At 45.4% G+C, this 18,973-nt stretch overlaps 1 protein-coding gene across 1 annotated transcript in view; it reads left to right on the top strand.

The window, feature by feature from the left end:
• Positions 1 to 1,207: 1,207 nt before the first annotated feature.
• The window catches only part of stxbp2 (syntaxin binding protein 2), an 82,741-nt gene continuing 64,975 nt past the window's right edge, over positions 1,208 to 18,973 (top strand). The window contains exon 1 of the mRNA XM_070867252.1: positions 1,208 to 1,287. Within this exon, the coding sequence (XP_070723353.1) occupies positions 1,251 to 1,287 (37 nt within the window). The 5' untranslated portion in view covers positions 1,208 to 1,250. The remainder of the gene's footprint in view (positions 1,288 to 18,973) is intronic.

Below are 18,973 nucleotides of genomic sequence, written 5' to 3'. Positions count from 1 at the left end.
GATAATGACCAGATAATTTGGGGGCCGCATTTCCTACATTACAACAGCAACTAAACTTCAAAAAAGTCCTTCATTGGCTGTAAAGCGCTTTGAGGAATCCGGTGGCCATGAATCCAAACCCAAGTCTTTTTTTACGATGTTACTGCAAGTGAGGGATTATATTGGATTACACAGGATATTCAACACAGAAACAGGCTATTCGGCCCAACCAGTCCATTCCGGCGTTTATGCTCCACTCGAGCCTCCTCCTGTCTTTCCTAATCTAGCTTTATCAGCATAACCCTCTATTCCCTTCTGGCTCATATGCTTATCTAACCTACCCTTAAATTCATCGATACTATTTGCTTCAACCACTCCCTGTGGTAGCGAGTTCCACATTCTCACCACTCTCTGAGAAAGAAGATTTCTCCAGAATTTCCTCTTGGATTTCTTGATGACTATCTTATATTAATGGCTTCTAGTTAAGCTCTTCCCCACAAGTGGAAACACTCCCTGTGTCTACTCTACCAAAACCTTTGATAATTTTAAAGACCTCTATTAGGTCACTCTTCAGCCTTCTCTTTTCAAGAGAAAAGAGACCCAGCCTGTTCATCCTTTCCTGATAGTTACTTGAGCACATCAATCTAGACTGCTACTCCCAGTGCAATGCTAAGGGAGCGCTGCACTGTCGGAGGTGCCGTCTTTTGGATGAGACGTTAACCCGAGGCCCCGTCTGCTCTCTCAAGGGGACCTAAAAGATCCCGCGGCACTGCTTCGAAGAAGAGCAGGGGAGTTATCCCCGGTGTGCTGGGGGCCAATATTTATCCCTCAATTCACATCACTAAAACAGATGATCTGGGTCACTATCACATTGCTGTTTGTTGGGCGCTAATTGGCTGCCGCGTTTTCCGGCAGTACAGGAGCGACTACGCTGCCAAAAAAAAAGTACTCCGTTGGCTGTAAAGCGCTTTGGGACGTCCAGCGGTCGGGAAAGGCGCTAAATAGATGCAAGTCTTCCTTTCGTTCTGTCGGTACAACCCTCGCAGTTCTGGTATCACCCTTGCCAAATTGACGATGCATCCTCTCCAGGGAAAGGGTTAAAGTTGGCAGGGAGACGTCACAATCCTCCCAGCAGTGTGAACATGATGTCACCTTGAACTGGACCGTGACGTCACCTTTAACTGGGTGGTGACGTCATTGACCCCCCCCCCCCCACGTTGCGTTATAAGAGGAGGTGACGCAGGTCTGGGTGAAGAGGCGCAGCGACCAAGATGGCGCCGATGGGGCTGAAGGCAGTGGTCGGGGAAAGTAAGCGTTTATCCTCCTTTAGCTTTATAAAACATTCCTTCTTTGTACGCGAGTCGAAATATTTTATTTTCAGGTACAGAATCAAAAGGGGCAGGAAAAAAAAAGGGGTGACATCGATGTTTTGTTTTTTTGTAAGAAATTCTCAGCGGCCCGATTCTGACAGGGCAGGTCCCGCCCCCTAGCTCTCTCCTGATTGGCTCGCCGGCCCGGCACGTCCTCTGCCCTCCTCTCCTGATTGGCTGCCGGCGCTGTCGGTCAAGCACCAAGCAGCACTTCCTGTCGGCCTTGCTGGTTTGGAGGGTTTGGGATCTGCTTGCAGGCAACAAGTGGTGGGCTCCAAATAATTAGCTCCAGGGTCTGTTGGGCTGGAACTCTCTACTTTCTAAAGTGGGTTTTCTTAAATTTAAGCTTTTATAAAGAGTTTATTTTACATGCATGTACACTGAATTTAAAATTACACATACATACATACATACATACATACATACATACATACATATACACACACATCCAGAACCCTTGGGGCCTGGCCTGTTCTGGTTAAAGGGATTTTTCTGAAGGAGGGGTAGTTGCTTTAAATTGGATGGTACTAAGCAAGGGGATATTGGGGCTGGGAGTGTGGCAGAGAGATCATGGGGTGGCGGTGGATTGCGGGGTCAGGCCAGCGATTGTGGGAGTCGGCAGTGGGAAAGGACTTCAATTTGTTCATGTTGGAGTTCTGTGCATGTGCCACCCGGTGGTTGAGAATGGTTCCAGAGGAGGTGTGATTCTGGATAAGGGAGTATTAACATCATGGGCAGTCCCTTGGTGTTGAGGATGACTTGCTTCCACTCTAAATGTGTGTTCTCAGGTGGCTGAAGAGTCTAATGTGGGACCTGCACTCTGTCACAGATGGGGAGACGGTGGTTGAGGGGAAGGGGGGAGGGGAGGGAGGAGCCTGGGTGAACACACGTTCCTTCCGCTGTCTGCGTTTCTGAAAAGCTCTACTCGGAGCTTTGTCACGACAAGCGAGCCCCAGGTGGGCAGAGAAAATGCTTCATGGACACCCTCATAGCCTCCTTGATAAAGTGCAACATCCCCACCAGCACCTGGGTATCCCTGGCTCAGGACCGCTCAATGTGGAGAAGCATCCGGGAAGGCACCCTAGGTGGAGGGCACTGAGCACCTTGAGTCTCGTCGCCGAGAGCAAGCAATATATGCACACACTGAGTTGAGGCTAAAGGAATTTTTTTTGTTTTTTTAAAAAAAAGAGGAAGGTGAGCTGTAGTTCCTGATAATTTATTTGATTATCTCGTCCATCAGAACTGTTAGCCCAAGTTCGCTCTAGTAGTTTCCTGTTTTGCAGAAGTTGTGAAATGCAACTTTAGATTGTTAATTAGTTTTTATTTGTAAAGAACATTCTGATTCATAAGAGTTAAAGGAGGCAGTCTTTTTGGGGGCCACAGTGGAAAGAATAAGATGCCCTGCCCACCCCCAGATATAAACTCAGTAAAAACCACAGTCAAAGTGTGTGTATGTGTCTTTGTTGTCTCTTGCTGTTATCCAGCTAGCTGATCCAAAGGATTCTGGGTACTTTTGTGGGTTGGCTTTTTTTGGGTGATGAAACAAGTTCTCCTCGTGACAAAAACAAAGTGTTCGAAATACACAGCAGGTCAGGCGGCAGCTGTGAAGAGAGAAACCAAGCTAAAGTTTCAGATCGGTCAACCTTCATCAGTACTGGAAAAAATTAAGAAATGTAGCAGTTTTTAAGCAAGTGCAGGGGCAGGGAAAGGAGGGAGGGGAGCAAAGAACACAAGGGAAAGTCTGTGAAGGGATGGAAGGCAGGAGGGATTAAATGACAAAAGCACTGATGGTGCAAGGCTAAAGGAGATGGTAATGGGTCAAGCAAAGAAACTAAAGATGGTCTCGAAGAGGTGTAAATGGAATTGGCTCGTCAACAGCTGCTGCCTAAAAAATGGGGGTAGAGGTTATGATCTGAAATCGTTGAACTCTGTGTTGAGTCTGGAAGGTTGTAAAGTGCCTGATTGAAAGATGAGGTGCTGTTCCTCAGGCTTATTGCTACTCCAATGTCAAGAATAGCTGTATTACTGAAATCTCATTACTTAAAAAAATCTCAATACTAATAAAGACAAGTGCTAAAAGATAAATTGCTTTTAGATGTTTTTCCTTTTTAATGTATTTGAGTTTAAATAACCGTGCCTCGGTGCATGTTTCATATAAATATAGGTGTCTCTGACTTAGAAGGGAGCTGATTTTTTTTAAGCAAAAAAAATGAATGTACATTGATATAGCTACATAGAATGTGAATCTGCTTACTTGAGAACCTAGCTTTTCATTTAAATAGGAAAAAAGTCTACTGCAAAGAACTTTTGTTTTAAGCCAGTGAGGAGACTGAACAGTATAGTTTCCCCTGGTTGGAGCAGCCAAGTCAAAGTATCTTGTGAAATGTGAACTGCTGTTTATTTAAAGCTGAGCTGAGGAGGAATTTTTTCTCCTGAGGGTTGTAAATCTGTGGAATTCACTGCCCCAGAGAGCTGTGGAGACTGGGTCTTTGAATATATTTAAGGTGGAGATAGACAGATTTTTGAGCAATAAGGGAGTCGAGGGTTATGGGGAGTGGGCGGGCAAGTAGAACTGAGTCCATGATCAGATCAACCATGATATTAAATAGCGGAGCAGGCTCGAAGGGTCAAATGGCCTACTCCAGCTCCTAGTTTTTGTGTTCTTGTGTTCAGCATCTCCAATTAACCAAATATTTGACACGAATGTCAAAAACATTAATAGAATCATAGAGATTTATAGCATGGAAGGAGGCCATTTCAGCCCATCGTGTCCGTAATCCAACTTTCCAGCTCTAGGTCCGTAGCTCTGTAGGCTACGGCACTTCAAGTGCACAGCCAAGCACATTTTAAATGCGGTGAGGGTTTCTGCCTCCACCACCCTTCCAGGCAGTGAGTTCCAGATCCCCACCACCCTCCTGGGCGAAGAAATTTCCCCTCTACCAATTACTCCAAATCCATGCCCCCTGGTTATCGACTGCCCCACCAAGGGAAACAAGTCCTTCCCCTCCACTCTATCCGGGCCTCCCATAACTTTATGCACCTCCAATAAGGTCTCCCCTAAGCCTCCTCTGCTCCAAAGAAAACAAACACATTCCCGGGTTAAACATCACTAAATCCAACAACACACAGTCTACTATATTTATAAAGAAAGCTTAGTAAGTTTGAATGTTACAGCACACAAATTTCAAACTAATAATGGAAGTTTTGTAATAGCCTTTTATTGCACAAAATGTGCAATTTGTAATGCTTTCTCGACATAAGTTGAAATGGTTTCCTGTATTTAGTATTTCTGATTAAATGTTGGTGGATCTTTTCTGCTGTATGTGGTTTAAAATTAACAATACTTTCATTTAAAGGTTTGAATTATCCTTGTGCCCCATTTTACTGCTTAATCATTGCTCTGTCATTTTGACTCTCTCTTTGACCAATGCTAGCAGAATTGTTGTTTCACATCATCTTTTGATGTATTTGGAGTGGACGACCTTGACACTTCTGCGAGTGTATTTTGTGTGTGGATTGGCTTATATTTTACAAGGCATTTGCAGCGCAGACAGCCCATTCGGCCCAATGGCTCCATGCCGGTGTTTATGCTCCACTCGAGCCTCCTCCCACCCTTCTTCATCTCAACCTATCAGCATATCCTTCTGTTCCTTTCTCCCTTGTGTTTATCCAGCCCCCCCCCCTTAAATGTATCATTGCTATTCGTCTCAACCACTCCCTGTGGTAGTGAGTTCCACTTTCTCATCACTCCTCCGGGTAAACAAGTTTCTCCTGATTTCCCTATTTGATTTATTAGTGACTGTCTTGTATTTATGGTCCCTAGCTTTGTTCTCTTTCCTTCTCTTTCCTCCCCACACTTGAGGGGAAACATTTTCACCCAGAGGGTGGTGGGGGTCTGGAACTCACTGCCTGAAAGGGTGGTAGAGGCAGAAACCCTCGCCACATTTAAAAAATACTTGGATGTGCACTTGTTGTGCCGTAACCTACAGGGCTACGGACCCAGAGCTGGAAAGTGGGATTAGGCTGGGTAGTTCTTTGTCGGCTGGCGTGGACACGATGGGCCGAATGGCCGTTTTCTGTGCTGTAAGATGATTTCTATGTGGAAACATCCTCTCTACATCTATCCGATCAAACCCTTTCATAATCTAAAAGACCCCTATATTGGGTCACCCCTCGCCTTCTCTTTTCTAGAGCAAAGAAGCCCCAGCCTGTTGTATTTCCTGATACTTTACCAGTATTATAACTATGATGGTGGAGTGTTAAAATGTTCCCAACACTGTTATTCCAAGGGTTAAAACTCGAGTGCATGGCCAATGAGTTCGGTAGGTTGGACTGAGGTCAGATCAGGTGCTCGCACCCCCTCTATGGGCCAACAGGAGCTTTCAGTGAACCCTATTGGACCAGTGCTCTTGTTGGGGATTGGTTTTGGCCACAGTGAGTCTTGGAAGCTAAGCAGAATCAAGCCTGGTTTAGTTGCTGGAGGGGAGACCACCTGGGGCAAAAATGGAAACACTGCCGATTCTGTAAGTTGTGGGATTAATTGGAGATGCTGAATTAAAAAAAAAATCTCGACAATTTAACTGTCATATTAAAGCACACAGCCACCAATCTCTCCCAGTTTTGTTTAGAATGTCTTCAACGCCACAAGCTGACACTTGTGGATGGTTTCAGATAAGTTCATTTGCGAATGGATGACGTCTTGGTTAGTGGTGTAGCTACTGTGATGTATTGCAAGCAGGAACCCTCCAACAGTTGGTGTTGCTGCTCAGTCAAGATTGAGGCTTTTGTGCAGCACTCCAGTTCTCCGAATCTTTGTGTGATTGTGATCCGAGACTTTGATGCTTAGTTTAGAGGTTTTTTTGACCAAGTGTAACTTTGACCAGCAGTATGTAGCATGATCAGTTTGTGACATTGAAAAACATAGCCACATGCCTGGAAACTTTAACATCCTCTACATTCAAATTGCAAATTGTACGATTCCCGTGACTTGCAATCACCAATAAACCGCTGTAATCTAATCTACAAAAAGGAGCTGGTGCCATTCACGCCTTTCATGACCACCGGGCATCTCAGTGCGCTTTACAGCCAATGAAGTACTTTTGGAGTGTAATCACTGTTGTAATGTTGGAAACGCGGCAGCCAATTTGCGCACAAGCTCCCACAAACAGTAATATGATAATGACCAGATAATCTGATTTTGTTATGTTGATTTGAGGGATAAGTATGCTTGAATTGCTTATTAAATGCACACTTTTTTCTTTTTAATTTTGGAGTGTGTATTTTTTTATTGAGTGCCCAAGCCTTTTGAGAGTTTGATGTGGTTACATCACGGGTTTAGGTGCTTCAAAACCCTTGCTGTCTGAATGCTGAAACAGTTTCCTGGGGGATGGCCAGTCTCCACAGACTGCAGCTCATGCAAATGTGGTGCCTCAGGCACGCCATCTGCACCAGACTCTACTGGCTCCATCCCGCTCAGCAAATTGATGTTATGATCCTTGTCCTTGCGTTCGCATCAGTCCTTGATCTTATCTCATCCCGCTCTATCTCGGTGATCCCCTCCAGCCATGTGCTCCTCGGGCACCAGATTACGCTTCATTCCATCTGCTTTCCACTGTGGCATTAGCAGAAGGTCCTTTAGCGATAATCCCCCGCCCTCCGGAACCCCCTCCCCCAGGACCTTTACTGACACCAGACCCTTTCCCTGCCTTCGAAAGTCTCCTTGAGATCCTTCTCTTTGACCATGCTGTTTCCTACATTACAACAGTGATTACACTCCAAAACTACTTCATTGGCTGTACAACGTCCGGTGGTTGTGAAAGGCACTATATAAATGCAAGTTTTTCTTTCCTGTTGCTCCGCATTCCTCCTTTCCTCCTTTCAGCTTGGCATGTGCCACCCTTCTCTACCACTTTCTGGGATGTGTCTCGACACATGAATCCCAGGTAGGAATCACAGCACCACTGCTATCTTTCTACCGACAGTTGGTGTTCTGGCAAGGAGGGTGTTGAATATACAGTTAAGAGTTGCCCCAAGAACAGTCATTCACTTCTCCTCCCTCACCCACTGTTAGTAAAGTGAACAGGTCAAAAAAGATATAGTGGCCTATACTTCACATTATTGTGAAACTCGCGTGCATGAGTGCGCCTTTCGGGCAGAGTTCCAGACCCCCACCACCCTCGGGGTGAAACATTTCCCCTCAAATCCCCTCTAAACCTCCTACAAATTACTTTAAATCTATGCCCCCTGGTTGTTTACCCCTCTGCCAAAGGAAACTGGTCCGTCCTATCCATTCTAGCTAGGCCCCTCATAATTTTATACACCTCAATAAGGTGTCTCCTCCACCTCCTCTGTTCCAAAGCAAACAACCCCAGCCCATCCAGTCTTTCCTCATGGCTAAAATTCTCCAGTCCAGGCAACATCCTCGTCAATCTCTTCTGTACCCTCTCTCTGGTGCAATCACATCTTTCCTGTAACGTGGTGACCAGAACTGCTCGCAGCACTCTAGCTGTGGCCTAACTAGGTTATCCTGAACCAGTCGGTCTTGCACCTCTCTGGAGTATGTTGAACAAGTGCCCGGATGTCGGAGGACCTCCAAGGCATTTTATAAACTTACTCCAGACTCTGTTAAGCAGACAGTCCTACCCACGCTCTCAAAAATGTACAGGCTAGAGAGCGGAGCTTGTAATATCTCACATATTAGCACCACCCCTGCAGAGCTGTCGCCTGGCAGGCAGAGTGTGATTCACAGCTACAGACAGCCTGCAGTATACCGGGAGCTTGCCACCTGAACTTAGTACCCTGCAGTTATTGGGCTCGGGTGGGTAGTACAGTTTAAGTGTAGCCTTGGGCAATCTGCAGATTTATTTTATTTCTACTTTGCACACTGTGATGCTGATGCACTAATATAATCCTACTGCACTAAAGCAAATATCTAACGCAATTTTGACCCAAATACATTTTAAACACTTTATCTGTGGGCACCCATTCTTTCGCTTTTTCCCATTTTCTCTTTCCGATTCACTCTTTCCCATGTTTTTACATCGCGCATGTAATGCATGTGTAGTAAGGCTGTCTTGCTCTTTTCACCTCGTTGCTTTAACTGTCGAATTACATGCGCACACACACAGTTGTAGCAAAAGCCGGATCGGGACTTTTATTCAGACATTCATGAGCCACAAAACACAAGCCAACTCTCTGCTTGCAACAGCAGCTCTCCAAGAAGTGTCACTGGTGTCCATGTGCGTCAAACTCTCATCTTTATACCAAAAAAGCCTTTGAACCCTTCTTTCTTTGCATAGTACATTTAGACAATTAACAAGCAGACGATGTTATCAAATGGTAACAAGGTACTCAAATACAGACAATGTCATGAATTACTCTACACAAACCAGGTGATCGTCATGCATAGATAGTATCGATGATGCATACAAATAATTAAGATACAGATGACCAGTACTCATTTCAATGGCGAAACATAGAAAATAGGTGCAGGAGCAGGCCATTCGGCCCTTCGAGCCTGCACCACCATTCAATATGATCATGGCTGATCATGCAACTTTAGTACCCCATTCCTGCTTTCTTTCCATACCCCTTGATCCCTTTAGCCGTAAAGGCCACATCTAACTCCCTTTTGAATATATCTAACGAACTGGCCTCAACAACTTTCTGTGGTAGAGAATTCCACAGGTTCACAATTCTCTGGGTGAAGAAGTTTCTCCTCATCTCGGTCCTAAATGGCTTACCCCTTATCCTTAGACTGTAACTGCTGCTTCTGGACTTCCCCAACATCGGGAACATTCTTCCTGCATCTAACCTGTCCAATCCCGTCAGAATTTTATGTTTCTATGAGCTCCCCTCTCATTCTTCTAAATTCCAGTGAATATAAGCCAAGTCGATCCAGTCTTTCTTGTGTCAGTCCTGCCATCCCAGGAATCATTCTGGTGAACCTTCGCTGCACTCCCTCAATAGCAAGAATGTCCTTCCTCAGATTAGGAGACCAGCAAAGGTCCCAACACTAATCCTTCAGGCACCTCACGAGACACCTCCCAACACTCCAATGCAGCTGCATGAACAGCCATCATCTGCCTCCTTGCAGCCAGTTAAGAGTCCATTTTGTTTACTGCCGAGCTGGTCTCTGCTTTTCCACCTATAGACCAATCTGCTATGGAGTACTATTTCGGAAACAAAGCTTAAAGCCAAGGTAAATGGTATCTATACTTTATTTATGTAGTGCCTTTAACGTAGTGAGACGTCCCAAGGCTCTTCACAGCCGTATTAAGAGATTTAAAACATTTGACGCCAATGCACAAACACATTTGTCAAATGCAGTCTCTTCTGTCGCTACCTAGCAGATCTATTCTGATTTCCCCTGATGACCATGCGTGGTTAGGTGTTTCGCAATACCCTTCTTCAGGATAGCAGCTGACATTTTACGCATGAAAAATGTCCAAAGCAATTTTGCAGTGGCCATTTATCTTGCACAGAAGAATGACGACAGCATGGTAATTAGCGTCCCTAAACTGTGTTTCAGGCACCTGATTTACTATCTTTCCACTCGCAGTGCAGTGAAGAAATAGGACATCGATTTTAATGCAAAGCAAGGCATCCTCTGGGCCTTTGGTAACGCGAGGCACAGGGAAACTCGCGAAGGGGAGCGGGCGGGCGGAGGGAAGAACAAAAGGAATCACATGCTGACATAAAAAGCAGTCCTAGCAGAACAGGAGTGCTGCCGTGCTGGAAATGTAATCAGTAACCCTGTACATATGGGCTATTGCAATTGCACAGAATTAAGGACCCTCATGTTTCAATAAATGACCGAAGCTGGCACTTTGCTGTCTTTACCGTATTGATACGTTGATGTGCTATAGGAAATCGGTTTCAAAATTCTCATCCTTGTTTTCAAATCCTTCTATGGCCTTGTTCCTCCCTATCTCTGACCTCCTCTGGCCCTGCAGCCCTCTGAGATGTCTGCGCTCCTCTAATTCTGTCCTCTTGAGCATCCCTGATTATAATCGCTCCACCATTGGCAGCCGGGCCTTCTGTTGCCTAGGCCCCAAGCTCTGGAATTCCCTGCCTAAACCTCTCGGCCTCTCTTCCCTCCTTCAAGACGCTCCTTAAAACCTACCTCTTTAACCAAACTCCTGCCCTAATTTCTACTTGTGTGGCTCGGTGTCAAATTTTTCTGATAATACTCCTGTGAAGCGCTTTGGGATGTTTCACTACCTTTTAAAGGTGCTATATAAATACAAGTTAAATCTCACTTTAACTAATGTGCTTTAATGTTGTGTAGTCTGGCTGTAGTGTGCTACTCCATTTATCACTTCAAATTGTTCCTATTGTAACCACCAGGACCAGTGACTGACCTGTCACCAATGTTCCCGGTAAGCTGTGCAGCCACACAGCTATCTGGTGGTCCCATGCAAGCCACTTACTGTAACTACGGATTCTTTTCCCTCAATCTGGTTCAGCGAATTCACTGAGTCGAACACCGTTGCTGCTTATAACAAAGCAGACTTTATTGATTGTTTCACCGGCCGGGACTTATCAGAAAGAAGGAATGCTCTCCCTTTAGAATGCACCCACTCCCTACGGACAAGTCCCGTTGCATTGTAAAGGAGCAACGGTTATACATTGTCACTCTAATTGTATCTTGTACTGAAATTCAGTTCAGCCTATCCCCTTTGATCCCTCCTTCCCTTTGTCCACTCATGAGCCGACATCTGTATGGGCTGTTTTTACACAAAGAGCCTTTCTTTCCCTTGTTAATGTTTCAAGTTTACTGGTGTGACTTAGCAAGACCTTGGAGCCAGCCTGTTAGTTGTATCAATGTTGTAACATTTACAGTCTGACATTCTTAAGGCGTGCTCCTGCACCTATTTTCTATGTTGGGCAGGAAACATACTCATCACGAAAGTGCTCCTGTACACATTTCAGGAATTCTTCGCCCTCCTTGCCCTTTACACTCTCGCTGCTCCCCATCTTATATTAGGATAATTGAAGTTCCCCATTATTACTACTCTTTTACTTGTTTGCAGATTTTCTCCTCCGTCTCCTTTTCACTATTTAATAGTCTATAGTATACACCCAGCAACGTAACAGCTCCTCTTCGGCTCCTTAACGCTATCTAAATTCTGTCTTTGAACCCTCAAGCACTTCATCCATTTCCAGTGTTGGAGCAGTATCTTTGATCAATACTGTCACCCATCTCCCCACCCCCTTTTTATCTTTCCTTATCCATCTTGAATACATTGTAGCCAGGAATATTAAGTTCGCATTCCAGTCCTTGTTTGAGCCAGATCTCGGTTATTGCCACTACAGTGAAACATGTAAATCGCTGTCCTTTTTTTGCAGGTGTCTGTCATTTGGCAGTATCTGTTTTATATAGGTTTCACTGTATATCATAAACTCGTGTTGCAACTTGTGCCTACAGCTCACCTACCTTATTTGTCACACTCCATGCATTTGTCGCGCTCCACGCTATAGTGTCAGTTGTGCCTCAGTGGATCGCACACTCTCCTGAGTCAGAAGGTTGTGGGTTCAAGTCCTACTCCAGGGACTTGAGCACATAAATCTAGGCTGACACTGCAGTGCAGTACTGAGGGAGCACTACACTGTCGGAGGTGCCGTCTTTCAGATGAGACATTAAACCGAGGAGAGCGTAAAAGATTCCATGGTGCTATTTCAAAAGAAGAGCAGGGGAGTTATCCTCGGTGTCCTGGCCAATATTTATCCCTAATCTGTTCCATCATCCACATCAACATAGCCCCAAAGCGGCGACGGCAGCAGAAGCAGTGCCGCAAAAAAACAACGCCGGGACACTCAAAGACCCAGCTAAGAGAGCTCTATACAGCCAGCACCTCACTGCTAACCTGGCGACCTTGATGATCCCGAGACGCAGAATGCCCACAGTGCTTGGTCTGCCCTCCAGGCCACCATAATCAGTGCCTGCGAAGAGACGCTCGGTCACTCAACCAGGAAACACCAGGACTGGTTTGATGAGAATGACCAGGAGATCCAAGAGCTAATAAATCGCAAGCGCAGGGCATTTCTGAACCGAAAACAACAACCCAATTCAGGAGCAACAAAGCAGCTTTACAGATGGCTTAAACCCAGGGCGGGGGACCGGAGGGGCCACATTGCAATGGAGGTTTGGGGGAGCGAAGTGTGTTGGAGGGGTCGGCCTGGGAGCTCGGTGCGGGAAGTGTTGAGTGGGGTGGACAGGTTGACTGCACAGATGGTGGTTGGTGGATGTGGTGTGATTGGCGTCGCGGGGACGTGGCTCCGGGGTGTCTGGGGGCTCGACATCCGGGGGTGTTCGGCATTTGGGAAGGATTCTGATGGGGTGGGTTGGGTGTGGGGGGGGGGAGGGAAGTGTTCCCGGTGTTGGGTGGGTCTGGAGCCAGGGGGAGGGGGGGGCACGCTCTTGGGATGGGGGTGTGGGCTGTTTGGGAGCTGAGATTGGGAGAGACTTCACTCGGGGAGTTGTTGGCCTGTGGGGTTCCCTGCTGCGGAGAGTTGTTGATGCCAGTTCATTGGATGTGTTCGGGAGGGAGTTGGATGTGATCCTTGCGGCTGGGGGGTGTGGAGGGGGCGTGGGGGGGGGGGAGGTGCTGGGTTGGGTGATCAGCCATGATCTTGTTGAATGGCGGTGCAGGATCGAAGGGCCGAATGTCCTAATCCTGCACCTATTTTCTATGTTTCTATTCCTCCATGAATCCTTTGTTCAATTTCACTGTCTCTATACAGTTTTCCCACATTCTCAACTTCAATGTCTGTATACATTCTCATTCCCCCCTTTTATCATTCAATGATAACCCTTAGGATTATTCTAGGAGTATCGCATTCAGCCGTTCACACTCTCTTTCCTGATCCTCCTTGTCGAGTAGGTCTTTAGTTTGCTGGATCATAATCCGGGAGCCCATGGCCACAGGAGGGTTTGCTAACCTTGCCATCATGACTTTACAACAAAAGCAACCAACAATCAAGCAACAGGTGATTATTACTATGATGAGAATAATTGCCCCATGCAATAGGATCCCCAGGATCCACCTAATAGCCAATCAAACCAGCTAGATCCTCCTGCTGGCGTGGATAACTCCTTCACCTCCCTTCTTATGTGATCAGCGAGATTGGTTATGTTTTCTGAACTATCGGGAATGTAAGTGCAACATTCAGATCCTATCGGGGCACACGTTCCCCCTTTCTCAGCTAACAGATAATCGAGGGCAATTCGGTTTTGTAATGCTACGGTCCACATTGCTACCATTTCGGCCGTGATGTCCTCCAGAGTTTCAGCTGTATAGTTAGCTATCTGTTCCAATACCCTCTCTAGGTTCTGTACTTCATCCATGGTGCGTCCTATCCCGAATGGGAACATCGTGACCCCAAAGAACCTTTCGGCGGGGGTGAGGGCTCGCCTGTGTCGGCTGGAGGCATGTGCTTCCGCCAGGGTACGTATTTGTCGCACAAATGGCACCACATATCCCAGATAGCAGGACCCTGTCCATCGCCTAGGCAACCAGGGATATGCCCTATTCCCGCGCACAAAATACGTGCCGTTATACGCTGCCTTCTGATATATTGTGTTGGGGTCCCAAGACTGGGCCCACAGACCTCCACCTGTTTTATTCGGAAGGTGAGAGAGGATAGTGACTCGTGCACCTGTTGTGATGTTGAGACTGTGTGGGAAATCGCTGTACCCTATGATGTGTCCCTTGCTACTGATGTCATTTCGGGTTAAACATATGTTCCCGGTTGGCCTCCCGATCCCCGAGGTATTGGTCAGGGCTAAGAATGGGGGTTCCTTTTCACAGTCGTAGGTTGGTTGGTACCATCCCTGGAACGTTTGACTAATGGGGTACCCAGCACTCTTCCACTTAGTGACGTCCCCGTGGTTGTCCACACGGTAACGGTATGATGCTCCTCCTGCCCTCCGTGATCCCTCTGACGATACTTGTTAGATTGCAATCTTTGAAAGCAAGAGGGATACGTGAGAAGCAAGTATCGTTATTATCTCTTTCACAGTTGGGGGAAAGCTCCGAAAGGCAGGTCGCCTCGCAGCTGAAAGTCTGGTTGCTCCCAGACCAACATCTTGACCCGCCTTTCATCTTTCGTATTGCCCCTCCCTCCTCCCATGCTAGTCTGGCTCACAAGCCACTTGACAGTCTCAGTTAGGGTCAGTGGAACGGGGCGCAAAGGAATTCCCCCTTTGGAATGTATAGGGATATGTGACCACACCCAGCATCTAGAAAAGTTCCCATTTTGCTCATAAACATAAGACATGTACAAAAAGGTGTTTACATGGAGCTCTCGCTTCAGTCTCTCTTCCCACGCGTCGCATCTGACGTACACCAACGCTACTATACAGACTGTGGCACACAGACACAGTTTCATCTTATCGCTCGAGGTTAACAATTATTCGGGAACAAAATGTTTCTTGTAGCGTCTCTATGGACAAGGATAAATAGTCCAAATATTTTGCTGATTCAAAGAGTTCGGTTTTCTCGCCTCTCTTCTCAGGTCACCGTCGGTGTAGCTGGTTGTCTATCACTACAGGTAGGAGTTCAAACTGTTCTCCTCGGGACCCATTTGGCTAGTCAGGACGCTCCTAGGAAGAACCTTATTCAGCTATGGAGAAGAGGAAGTCTGGAACAGAAACAGGAGTTAGAATAACTAGTAAAATAGGTTCGTTAGAGGGTGGTGAGCTTGCAGTGGTGCAGGTGAACCCAGGCACTTCTCCCCTCAACCTTAGCTGCAGTGGGGGTAGTAAGTAACACTGAAAAGGCCCCTCCCATCGTGACTAATCCCTTCCGAATCCATCAGGACATACTTCCCTGGTGCCACGAGGGACGATTCGGGTAAAACTGGGAGGTCGAGGTGAGCATCTCGGACCTGGTTGTGGGCTATTCGCAGATCCTGAGTCCGAGAAAGAACATAGGTGGTCATTTCCTCAGTCATGTGGTGGAATTGGACAGTGGAGGGGACATTCTGATTCCAGGGGGTCCTAAGGGGCCTACCATAAATGACTTCAGCGGGGGTCAGTCTATCCTTACCGGTGGGAGTAGTTCGGATCTGGAATAGGGCTATGGGAAGGAGTTTGAGCCAATTGAGTCAGGTTGATGCTACCAGTTTTGCAAGCTTGGTTTTAAGAGTTTGATTAGCACGTTCAACTAGTCCTGCAGCTTGGGGTCGGTAGGCACAATGCAGCTGCTGGTTAATGCGCATCTGGGAACAGAATTCTTTGTTAACTTGGCCAATAAAGTGAGGGCGATTATCGGAACTCAGTCGAGCTGGGATACCATATCTAGGAACAATTTCCCTCATTAACACCTCAACAACAGTTTGAGCCTTATTGTCCAGGGTAGGGTAGGCTTCGATCCATTTTCTAAACACATCTACTATTACTAACACATATTTGTAACACTGAACTCTTTGCAACTCAATGTAGTCCAACTGCAAGGTCTCAAAGGGACCTCCTGGTAGGGGCGTCTTAGCCCAATCAAAGGGGACTCCCTTCCCTGGATTATGCTGTTGGCAAACAAGGCAGCGACTACTGATGTTCTGGGCCAGCGCCTGGAGTCTAGGGTGCCACCAAGTGGCCAAAAGTATGTCACTTGTTGTCCTTGCTCCACAATGAGTAGCAAAGTGCATATATTCAATAACCTATAGGGCCAACTCATCAGACATGCAAGTCTGTTCTGCGGGAGTGGTCCAGAGTTTAGAAACATTGTCATAAGTACATCCATAATCTTTCCACAACAATTTATCTTTTTCAGGAGCGTCCTCCTGTGCTTTAATGACATCTTGGATGGTTGGCATTGGTTTTTCCGAGGCTAACTTATCCTTTGCAGGATTTTTAGTCTGACTCATCTTTTATCCATGCATGTCGAGGTCACTCCGTGAAATCGGAGGTCAGGGTTAGGTTGGGTTTGTGGATCTCTTTCAGCTTATTTATCTTAGCCTTTTAACTCTTCAATTTGTTTTGTTTGAGTATCTATTTCTTTATTGTATCAGGCAAGTATTATTACATAAGCTAGTTCTGTTTTTATTCTTCTTCTGACTATCACACCATTTCCTCTGTTAGGTGAGTCTTTTTTCTATTAAGAAATCCAAATTAATAATGTTCAGTATAAAACGGCTGTCAATGGAAAGGGTTAACTCCTTTTATAGGTTTGTAAGAAGACCTGATGTCATTACATGACTTCACGTAATCATCTGAAAAAAAAAGTCTTTGTGCCTTCAAAACTTGCTTAGAAATTAGGAATCCGTTAAACAACAGAAATCATTAGTAAAGCCGTCATAACAAAAGTCTTCTCATCAGGAAAGGCAGCATTTAGATTAAACTCCAATTTTTTTTTAACAGTTTGAGTCAACAGTGCTGTCTGTTGAGAGTCTTCAAGGGGATATAGACAGACTAAGTGAGTGGGCAAGAACATAATATGGAGAAATGTGAAGTTATCCACTTTGGTAGAAAAAAAATAGAAAAGCAGAGTATTTTTTAAATGGTGAAAGATTGGGAAATGTTGGTATTCAGGGGAACCTGGGTGTCCTTGTACACACATCTCTGAAAGTTAATGTACAGAAAGCAATTAAGAAAGAACATTGTATGTTGGCCTTTATTACAAGAGGGTTTGAGTAGAAGAGTAAAGATGTCTTACTGCAATTAGGGCCCTGGTGAGACCACACCTGGAGTATTGTGTACAGTTTTGGTCTCTTTACCTAAAAGTACTTGCCAAAGATTTTTTTTTAATTGATTTAAAACGAGACCACACATTTTTAATAGCTATTTGTTTACTGAAATTCAATTTCGTCATCAGCCTCGGTCAATGCAAAGCCAACCATTTGACTATGTAGTCTATCGATACCTTGCTCAGAGGTCCCAGTGGAACTCTTAGTACGTTTCTCGTGCGCGCACTCTTTCTTTAAGACGTCTTTTTTTTTTTCCTTTCAGCACCTATTTAGTACGTTACGTCTTTTTTTTTTAAGATCTGCTTTCTTCAAATTAGGTTTTGTATTTTACACAGAGGGCTCGGGTCTCGGTAAATTTGTTAATTTAAAATCTCAGGCAATCGAAGACATTTTTTCTTTCAAATTCGTTCAGTTTGTTTTCTTTCAAGGTTGCGTCTTTTTTTTTGTCTTTTCCATAACTAGAGGGGAGTCTAGCACGTAGGCTGAGGGCTGCTTTTCGTTATCTCAATTGTTCCAGCCTCAAGGTCGTGTTATACTGTCTCTTTGAAACTGCAGATTTAATATAATAATTTTTTTTTGAATCCACCTCAGTATTTTGCTGTGCCTTCTCTGAATATCTCAAAATCCCAATTCAAACTTTGTAATTTCAATCTTTAGTTAAAACTTTTTTTGAGCTTAGAAGCTTTTTTTTAAAAAGACATTCTTTATCTCATTCCGAGACTAAATTTATGTCTTTCAACCCAATGTAATCAATCATTGCATGTTTTCTTTCGACAAGTAAGTGAGCATGCCAAATAAATTCTTTCTTTTTTTTTTCAACCACCGGGACCATGTATTTTTTATCTTTTACTCAACAAACCTATCCTTTGTGCATTTCCTAGCTCCGTAACTTATCATCCGAATATATGTAATTCAATAAGGTTCACACACAAAACTTCCCACATACAGGACAACACTACGAAGGGTTAAAAAAACTTTCACTCTGTTTGTTTGAAAAAGTGGGTGGAGCTAAAACAAACCACAACTCCCCGGTTTCCCAAGCAGGCTTTCTTATCCACAGTCAAAATCACACAAGCACTTCTCATTTAAAACAGACGTTCACAAAGCTTTCATATCCACAATCAAAATCACACAAGCACTTCTCATTTATAACAGACGTTCACAAAAGTCTCTCTTCTTTCCTATTAATTGTTTTGGCCGGCTCTATTTTTGGATCCATGACCTTTCAGGGAATTCGTAGTTTTATCTAAATTACCCATCCTCGCGTCGCCCCGCGTAGGATCAGGGTCCTAATTAGTCCCGATTGTCCCCGCGGTGGTTTAAGTTATCTTATCCAGAGCCTAGGCGGACCAAGTGATATACAAGATCGACGCCGTACCTGAAATAAGTACAATTTTAAATTTACACAGTCCCGCGTCGCCCCGCGGATTAATTTTACATAATTCCCTAACATCCGCGTTGCCCCGCGGTTCGCGCGATTGTCTATCCCTCCGCGTTGCCGCGCGGTTTCCTGTTCGCGTCGCCACGCGATTGTCTATCCCTCCGCGTCGCCCCGCGGTTCTCCTGTTCGCGTCGCTGTGCGATAAGCCTTAATTTGTTCTAGGTTCCAGATTTCCCTATCCTTCCACGTCTCCCCGCGGTTCGTGCCGCCGCGCGATTTAAATCCAATCAGTGCCTAGACGGGCCAAGTGATATACAAGGTCGACGTCACACCTGACTTGGACACTTATTTCCTAAGTTTAGAAGGTATTCGCCAGATTGACCTGGATCTCGTTCAGACACTACCTGAGCAACAGCGAGTGGCCAAACTTTCCTCAGACTTTTGAAACTGAAGGAAACTGGAGTGGTATTTATAGTATACTCACTCCAGTGGCCACTTTCCTCCCGTCTCGACCAAGGCTAGTCTGGCTCTTAATTCGCAAGTTTTCGGCAGTCGT

Source organism: Pristiophorus japonicus, chromosome 24, assembly GCF_044704955.1.
Source record: "Pristiophorus japonicus isolate sPriJap1 chromosome 24, sPriJap1.hap1, whole genome shotgun sequence".
Classification (NCBI taxonomy): domain Eukaryota; kingdom Metazoa; phylum Chordata; class Chondrichthyes; family Pristiophoridae; genus Pristiophorus; species Pristiophorus japonicus.
This window is presented reverse-complemented; position numbering and strand designations above follow the sequence as displayed.